This window comes from Opisthocomus hoazin, chromosome 25 (assembly GCF_030867145.1).
Source record: "Opisthocomus hoazin isolate bOpiHoa1 chromosome 25, bOpiHoa1.hap1, whole genome shotgun sequence".
Lineage (NCBI taxonomy): Eukaryota > Metazoa > Chordata > Aves > Opisthocomiformes > Opisthocomidae > Opisthocomus > Opisthocomus hoazin.
Genome location: NC_134438.1, coordinates 5,801,756 through 5,810,886, shown reverse-complemented (window position 1 = coordinate 5,810,886; position 9,131 = coordinate 5,801,756). Strand labels below are relative to the sequence as shown.

Sequence of the window (9,131 nt, the reverse complement as noted above, 5' to 3'; positions counted from 1 at the left end):
CACGGCGCCTGGGATAGCAAAGCCCTGCCCCAGCACCGCCGGTAAAAGCGATCGCACGCTGCCTAACGCCGTTTAACACCGCACGGCTGCGACCCACCCCGTCCTCCTCCGCCGCTTCTTGCTGCTCTCGTGCAGTTTATCCCCTGCCCCGCAGCCCCGATACCTGCGGGTTATTTTTTCCCTAGACCCAGAGCAAGGACCGATGCCCTGGGATGAGGTAAAAGCCGCGGTCTGCGGCGCGCGTAGGGAAAAACGGCGAACGGAGGCGTCAAACCTCACCCCCAGCCCAGGTGTCTGCTCACGTCTCCACGCCTCTTGTTTAATCCTCTCTCTCTCCGACACCGAGCCTTCCAATCGCCAAACCTGCCCCATCATTGCACACAAAGACCCCCCAAAGCTGTCTAATCCCCTCCTCCGCCAAGCCAAACGCCCGGCTCCCGCGGCTCCAACGCGGACGGATGCAGAGGAGCAAACAGGGAGGAGAGAGTGGGGGGCGGCGGGGGGAAGTCCAGGCAAGCTCTGATCCGCTCTGCCCCAGCACCGGCACCCGCTGGAAAAGCCAAAGCCACGCTGCTGGGATGGGGGGACCCAAACCCTGGGGTGCGGGACCAGCGGCGGGGACGTGTCGGGAGCAGGATGGGAGCTCCTCGGTGCTGGGAGCGAACACCACCAAAGCCAGTAGAGCCCAGCGCCGGCTCCAAGAGCGGAGACGGCACCATGGGATCCTGGATCCGTCTCCCAGGGTCACGATCATCCCTGAATCCCGTCTCCCAGGGTCACGATCATCCCTGAACCGACCTGCCCAGGCCTCAGCCCCAGCCCTGGGGAGGGAAAGGCTACGGATGGGCTCGGTACAGCTTGGGAAGGGCAAAAAAAAACCCCGGGGGGGGCCAGAGAGGTGGGAGTTTCTCCCCTTGCCTGGGGTTTTGAGCTGCTCGTAGCGGCTGGGGATGAAGCTTTAACCCAAGGAAGGGCCCTGGGCATTTCCGGCAGCTGGGAGACACTGGGAGCACTGGGAGGGGAGGAGCGGGGCTCTCCCCACAGCCCCTGGGGATGGGGGGGGGGGGGGGGGGGGGGGGGGAAACCGCTGCTCTGGTCTGACCCACCCGGGACTGGGACCCTGTGGCTGGGGGGGGGGGGGGGGGGGGAATTAGGATTAGAGGGTTAACGAAGGGGATGGGAGGGCGCATGTGACTGGCTGTGGAGTGGGGGGGAGTGGGCTGGGGTGTGCGAGTGGGTGTGGGTGTGTATGGGGGGGGATGCTTGGCGATCCCTCCCTTCCCATCCCCACCATCCCCCCTCCTCCCCGGCCCCCCGCACAAAATCCGCTCCTCGCCGGCCGCCCCCCCACCTCCCCACCCCCCCTACCCCCCCCCACCCCTCCCGTTCCCTCCAACCTGCGGCATGGAGCCACCGGGCTGCCCGGCCTTTCCCCCTCCTCGCCGGGCCGGACCCCCCGCCCCGGGGCTCCCCCGGCCTCCCACCGCCTTCACGGTCGGGCCGCCACCGGGACCCCCCCCGGCAGCCGCCGCCGCTCAGCCCCTCCCCGGCCAAGGCAGAGCCCCGGTACCTGGGGGTCTCCAGCCCGGGCCCCCCCGCCGTGGCCGTCAATGGGAAGCCCTTCTACCCGGCCGGGGCTGCAGGTACCGGGATGGGTGGGGGGGTTTCGAGGGGGGGGGGGGAACCGGGCCCGCCATCCCCCTCCCCGACCCCTTCTGCTTCTTTCTCCTCCGCTCTACCCCGGCCCGGGGGCCTGATCCTGCCCTCGGGCGCTGGCGCGACCCCCAGCCCCGATTCCCCCTCTCCCCCCTCGACAGAGCGTCCTATCGCCTGGCTTCACCGAGACGACCGCTGTCGCGATATAGCCCCGTCGGAGCGGGGACCGCCAGGTCATCCCCCCGACGAGAACCGGCGAGGGCTGGGCCGGTGCTGCCGCGCGTCGGGCTAACCGGGACTTCTGTCGCGACAGAGACCGAGGTCTCCGCGATCGTCCCCGAAGCGGGGAGAAGAGGCGGTGGGAGAGCCCCGGCCCCGCTGCCGCGACGGCGGGTCCCGACGGGACGGAGCCCGTTACCGGGGACGGAGTCCGGGCCGCGGGGCTCCAGCGCTCCCGTTCCCCGGCTCCGGGGCTCCGCACCCCCCCGGGCAGGACCCGCTGCTCCCCCCCGGGGCTCTCCCCATCGCTCCCACCGGCCGGGACCGTCGGGACTGACCCGTCCCATCCCTCCGGGGCTGCCCGGTCCGTCCCCCCCCACACCTTTTTCGCTTTAATATAAGGAGAAAAAGGCAGCGCCGCGGGTGTAATGGGAACCAGGTGGGGCCTGGCAAAGCCCCCCCACTCCCAGCCAGGGGGAACAGGTAGAAAAATCCCCGGGGGCACCGGGCCCGTGTACCCCCCCACCCCTTACCTGCTCCCGGTGCGGCGGGGGGGAAGCAGCCGTCCCTGGGGGTGCCTTTCGCTGGCGGCTGCGGGGGTCTCACCCCAGAACCCTTTCGGTGCCCCCCTCCCTTCACTAGCAATCCCTTTGAGTTCTCCTTTCCCCTCCTGGTTACAGCTGTTCCCCAGCTGCGGACTTACCCGGCAAATCTTTCGAGGGGTGTCAGTTTAGGAAGGGGGGGGGGGGCAGGGGGCAAAAAAAAATATCCAGTTCTTGCCTTTTTCCCATCTTCTTTGTCCCCCTGCGACGCCGTGTTTGTTCAGCTACGCACCCGTATCCTGCCTTCTCCTTCTCGCTGGCCACGTATTTATTTGTCTCCAACGCTGGAGCCCACGGGTCGCTCGGAAGCGCGGCGCGTTGCTTTCGAAGCTGGGGAAAAAGCCCAAACCCGACGCATTTCTCGGGCCGCTTTGCACGGCGGGATTTGTTTCGGTCATTTGTCTTTTCCTTATTTTCCTTGTTTTTCCTTATTTTCCGTCATATCTGGGTTTTTCGCCTGCGCTCAGCTCCTTGGCGGGGTTTGGTTTTTAGCGTTCAAACCCCCCGGCCCAGTGGCTGAGCCCTTCGGAGGACAAAGCGGGGAGGAAACGGCAACTCGGCCTCATCCCTTTGCCGTTACCCGCTGCCGGGCAGGTCGGTACCGAGAGGGACAGGGAGCAATCGCACCCCCAGCCTCCCCCCCAGATAACGTTTCCCCCCTTAATTCGAAGCAGCTGGACCTCGGCTCTCGGCTGCGTGCCGTTACCCCCAAATTGCCTTAATTAGGAAACAACTGAAAATCAAAACTGAAAGTACGGAAAAGGCGGCGGCGCGGGCTGGTTTTGGGGGGTGCGGAGCCCTGGGAGGGTCCCCAGGGATGGGGACCCCGTTCCCCTGGGATGTGATGGTTAACGGGCTGGGAAGAAGGATCCATCCCGAAGGAGGCAATTGCCCCCCCTCGCACGGGCCTGATCCTGCCCCTCCAAAGGGCCCAGTTGTCTCCACCTGCAGCAAACCCCAGTCTCTGGAGATGGTGCTTGGGGTGGGGCTGAAACTGGGGCAAGAAACAGCATTTTCAGGTCATCTCCTTCCTACGTGAAGCCCCAGCATCCCCTCCCTGGCTGCTCAGGTCCCCAAGCCGTCCCCACCATCTGCCAAGTTCCCCCCTCACCAGTTCAGCTCCTTGGGGTCCCAGCAGCACCCGGAGCCACTGAGTCCCCTGTGCCCCAGCGTGGGGACAAATGACCCTCCCAGGGGGACAAAGGTGACCTCCAAAACGTGTGGCAGTGTCTTATCTCCTCGATTAGTGATCCCCGCTTCATCAGACACCCCAGAGATGCAGCAGCAGCGAGGGGAAGGCGGGGGGGAACCCCCACATTTCTTGCTCTGCCCCTCAGGAGGATGGGGAAGGGGAGCTCTTCTGGAGCAAAAAGAAGGGGTTTTATTTTTCACTCCTTTCCAAATGGTTTCCAGCTCCCGGGAAATGCTGGCCCGGGGGGAGGAGGCTCCCCTGGAACGGGGGTCTGGACACGGCCCAGTGCCGGGGCGGGCTGGGGTTACTGGTGGATCCGGTGTCTCTGCCCTGGGCAGAGGCGTCAGCTCACGCTGGAAGGGAGGAAGAGGAGAAGGACGAGGAGAATGGAGTAAAGCCCTGTCTGCAAGACGACCCTGCGCTCGGCGACTCTGCGGCCCCTCGCCCATCCCTTCGCGGCAGCACCTGAGAGGGTCCCCGAGCACCCGCTGCTCCGGGCAGGCCCCCCCCCACCCCCTCGGGACCGTTGCCCGCCCACAGCTCCCGCGCTGAGCGGGGATTTTGCCCTCCCCGGCGCTGGATTTGACCCGCTGCGTGCCTGTGCCGAGCCCCTTTCTCCTGGGACTGTACCCCAACATCCCCCCGGCACTGCCGGGACCATGGGAGGGGAAGGTTGGGGCTGCAGGCACCGAGAGCTTCGTTAGCGCCGTTAACATCATTAACACCACCCCGCCTTGTGCCTCTCTCCCTGCCAGGCGGCGAGAAGGGATGCAAGGTCGGGTACCGGGGGATGCCCGCAGCCCCGGGGGAGCTGGGGTGCCCGCTGGCAGCACCCCCGGGCAGCCTCCGGGAACGGGGGGTCCCCGAGCCCCCCGAGCCCCTGGGCAAGGGCAAGAGCAAGAAGCGGAGGAACAGGACGACCTTCAGCACGGCCCAGCTGGAGGAGCTGGAGAAGGTCTTCCAGAAGACGCATTACCCCGACGTCTACGCCCGCGAGCAGCTGGCACTGCGGACGGACCTGACCGAAGCCAGGGTGCAGGTACGGGCGCGGGTCCCTGGCTCCCGGAGGGGTGGGCACGGATACTCCCAGGATATCCCCCCTCCTCTGCAGGGGGATACGGAGTTGGAAGCCGTTTTTTTTCCCAGGAGGATTAATGCTAAGCTCCAGAGGGGAAATCCCAGCCCGGGAGCTCGCTTCACCGGCGCTGGTTGCTTCTCCAAGCTCTCTCCAGTTCTTCCCTTGTCCCCGCAGCACCCAGGGGGTGGGAAGAGCCAGAATTTGGGAGGTCACTGCCAACCTCCCCCCACCCCCCGCCTCCCTGCAGCATCCCCTAACGTGATCCCTCCCCTGCATCCATCACCCCCAGCCTCCCTCCCCAGCTCAGCACCCAACGGTGGAGCTGCCGTCCCAGGAGAGGGGTCTCTGGGAGCTCAGCGCAGATGGGGCTGGGGGTGAGCTGGGGCAGGATGAGGCCCTCCCTCACCGCCCCTGTTCCACGCAAGCGTGCTGCCAGGGAGCTCCTTCCAGAGCCGTCTCCGTGCGGTTTGAGGCTCCTGGCGGGAAGGGGCGGCTGGAGGGGGCACCCGGCGGGGAGGAAAGCGAAGGCGGGCGGGGAACGAAGCGAGCAAGGAGCACCCATCGGGTGCTGGGTGCCTCGACCCACCGAGTCCTGGGTGCTGCCCTCCCCATGGGGCAGGAGACAGGGACGAGGCACTGGCAGGGGCCATGCACACCAAGCCTTCAGCCCCCCAGCACCCACCGAGCCCCGATTTGGGGTGGATTTAGATGAAATTAGCTGTGAGTGTGAGGATCGCGGTACCACCTCCTCCTCTCTGGGAGATGCTGGTGGGGCCCTCACCGTCCCAGCCGGCAGCACACGGGGGACGTGTGTGTGGGTCACCGTGACCACGCAGCACCCAAAGAACCTCACTCTGCGTCGAAACCTGGGCTAAATGAGGCCCAGCAGCACAAGGGGGAGGAAAGGAGCGTTTTCCAAGAATCCCAGAATCCCAGAATGTTGGGGGTTGGCAGGGCCCTCTGTGGGTCACCCAGCCCAGCCCCCTGCCCAAGCAGGGTCACCCAGAGCAGGCTGCACAGCACCGCGGCCAGGCGGGGCTGGAATATCTCCAGAGAAGGAGACTCCTCAGCCTCCCTGGGCAGCCTGGGCCAGGGCTCCGTCACCCTCAGAGGGAAGAAGTTCTTCCTCATCTTCAGCTGGAGCTTCCTCTGCTTCAGTTTGTGCCCGTTGCCCCTTGTCCTGTCGCTGGGCACCACTGGAAAGAGTCTGGCCCCCTCCTCCTGACCCCCACCCTGCAGATATTGATTGGCATTTCTAAGGTCCCCTCTCAGCCTTCTCTTCTCCAGGCTGAACAAGCCCAGCTCCCTCAGCCTCTCCTCGTAGCAGAGATGCTCCAGTCCCCTCCTCATCCTTGTAGCCCTCCGCTGGACTCTCTCCAGTAGCTCCTCATCTTTCTTGAACTGGGGAGCCCAGAACTGGACACAGCACTGCAGATGGGGCCTCCCCAGGGCAGAGCAGAGGGGGAGGAGAACCTCCCTGACCTGCTGGCCACAGTCCTCTTGATGCACCCCAGGATCCCATCGGCCTTCTTGGCAGCCAGGGCACGCTGCTGGCTCATGGTCACCCTGTCGTCCCCCAGCACTCCCAGTCCCTCTCCACAGAGCTGCTCTCCAGCAGGTTCACCCCCAGCCTGTACTGGTGTGTGGGGTTGATCCTCCCCAGGTGCAGGACCCTGGGACAAGGGGGAGAAGAGATCTTTCTGCTCTTGGCAGAGGAAAAGTCTGGTGAGCTCAAAGCCGGCTGCGCACGAGGGCGGCTTCCTCTGTCCAGCTCTGGTTTAGGGCTCTTCTCCTGCCGGGAAGCCGAGTGTGGACCTGGGCAGGGGGCTGCCCGTCTCGCCCCGGGTGAGCAGGGGGCCCTGTGCCTCACCCCCCACCCCCCTCCATCCCCCAGGTCTGGTTCCAGAACCGACGGGCCAAGTGGCGCAAACGGGAGCGTTACGGGAAGATCCAGGAGGTGAGAGATGCCGCGGTGGCTGCCTGCGCCCCAGCCTCCCCCCAGGCCAGGGGTCCCATCCCATTGCACTCGGGGTCCCGCGGGGTGACCCATGTCACCCATTTTTGCCCCTTCTCCCCCCCCCGGTTCCATCCCCCCCGGGACAGGCACTTGGCCCCAGGGGGAAAAGGGGGAAAGGCGCAGCGTTGCGTTTTGCCACACGCAGGAAGATGCCGCGTTGTGCCCCCCTCCATCTCCCCCGGGAACAGGCCCTTTGGGGCAGGTTTTGGGGGGTCCCCCCACAAAGAAAACCCCCCCCCTTTAGCTGCCCCACATCCATCGGTGCTTGCTGCCCCCCTTTTCTGCAAAACAGCCCCCAACCCAACATTGAAAAGCATAAAAATAATGTAAAACTCAGCTTCAGGCGTGTCCCCGATGCTGCATTCCCCCATGGCTGGAAGTTTTCAACAAGGATTCAACCCCCCCCAAGCAATTAAAATACCCCCCCCCCCTCGTTCTTTATTCCAGCTGCAGAACAACCTGTGGCCGAGCCCCGGCCCCGGGACCCCCGTGGGGCTCCTGCCCCCCGAGAGCCTCCCGTCGCCCTGCGTCTCTCCGTACCCCCACGCTCACGGCAACGTCGCCGGCTTTGTGGGCATCCCCGCGTCCCCCGGCCCCCACCCCGGCATCAACAGCCTCTACTCCCTGCACGGCCTCCCCCCCCCGGCCCTGGGTGCCCACCCCTTCGAGCCGGCACCCCAGCACGACTACAAGTCACCCACCTTGGTGCCGCTGAGGATGAAGAGCAAAGAGGCGAGCAGCAGCCTGCTGAACTGGGCTACGTGATCCCCCCCCCCCCCGGAGTGTGTCCTCCTTCCCCCCCCGCCCCCCCCAGCAGCAGGGTTTGGGATTGGGTTGGTGGGGTCACCCTGACTCCCCTCCCCGTGCACCCCCACCTCCGTGACCTTTCCTGCATCCCAGCTCTGCTCCATCATGCTGCTGTGGGGCCCCCCCCGGGTAAGGGGGGGGGTCAAAGCAGGGCTGCTGGGGGAGGGAGGGTTGTCCCCCCCCACCTACATTCCCCACCCCTCCGAACCCGGGGGGCACCAGGCTTGGCTTTGTCCGGGAAGGGGGCTGTGCTGATGGGGGGGGTGACAGGGGAGCACGGGGTTGTTTTGGGGGTAACGCTCCCCTCCCCAGCTGAAATTTGACTGCTGACCCCCCCCCCAGCACAGCCAGCCATGGCAGAAACTGGGTTCTTCACATCCCAGTCCAATCATACTGGGAAGACCTGCACAAGCTGGGACAGCTGCTGGTGCTCGGGGGGGGGCGGGTTACTGAGGGCAGAGCAAGACCCCCAGCCACATTCAAGGAGCCTTTGAAGCCCCCCCAGACCACCGGCAGCTCTTTCTGCTCCTCCTTGGAGGGAAAATAAGGATCAGGAGGACCCCCCCAGCACGGCCACCGGCTCCAGAGCCCCCCGGGACGGGCAATAAACCAGTACGGGGAGGGGGCTGCGGGGATAAACGCACCTAAATTGAAGCCCGTTTTCTTGTAATGGGGGGTCCCATAGCCACCCCCTGCCCGTCGCCCCTCAGATCGATGGGGCAGGGAGGTGCTTTAGCCCCAGGGGGTGGGACCCCCGGCCCCGGTACCATCCCAGGTGCCCCAGCGGGGGCGTTTGGGGAAGAAATGGTCATTTTGGAGGGTTTTCCCCATTTCGGGGGGCGGCAGGGAGCCCGTGAGCGGTGGTACCTGGACGGCTGCTCTCGGGTGTCCGGGCGGGAGCACCTCATCGCATCCGACGTGCTCCGGGTGCCAGGTCACGGTGACACGTCCCATCCCGTCCCCCAGCCAGGTGACCCCCCCTCTGCCCCCCACCGCAGGCAAACGGCCCAAACGAAGCCACGAAGGGGAGCTCCCCTTGCTCCCGCTGTCGCCAGGAGAGGCCATTGCACCCCCAAGGGGCCCCTCCTGCCAAAATAAACCCCCAAAACTGCGACACTGCCCTGGCCCCAGCCCTGGGCTGGGGGGGGGACACACGCACCCCTCAGTTGGGCACCACGGGTGCCCCCGGGGAGGCACCCAACCTGCCCACCCAGCCCGATTTGGGCCAAAACCCCAAGGTTTGCAGCCAAAGGGAGCCCAAACGCTCCAAGCCCTGGGCGATGTTCTCGCCCCCGGGGCTCAGCACAGCCCGGCCATGGGTGGGTGCCCCCCCGGGAGGCACCCGACAGGTGCCCACCCTCGCCTGGGACATCTCGCAGCCCCCCCCGCCTCCCACCGGCGGGGATTTTCTTCTTCATTTATATAAACAATAAAACACATTTCTAATAAGTTATTTATGGCTCTGGCAGCGATCGCCCGGCCACAGCTGGGGAACATCTCGGAGCAGGCGGAGGGGAGCGGGGTGCGATGGAGCGCTCGGCTCGGCTCACACCTCATCCG

At 65.8% G+C, this 9,131-nt stretch overlaps 1 protein-coding gene across 1 annotated transcript; it reads left to right on the top strand.

The window, feature by feature from the left end:
- Nucleotides 1-1,249: 1,249 nt before the first annotated feature.
- Nucleotides 1,250-7,529, top strand: ALX3 (ALX homeobox 3). Its single transcript, XM_075442838.1, is given in 7 exon segments — nt 1,250-1,294; nt 1,296-1,350; nt 1,388-1,509; nt 1,511-1,643; nt 4,425-4,708; nt 6,642-6,704; nt 7,212-7,529. Coding segments are annotated over 7 exon segments (1,020 nt in total).
- The last annotated feature ends 1,602 nt before the right edge of the window (nt 7,530-9,131 follow it).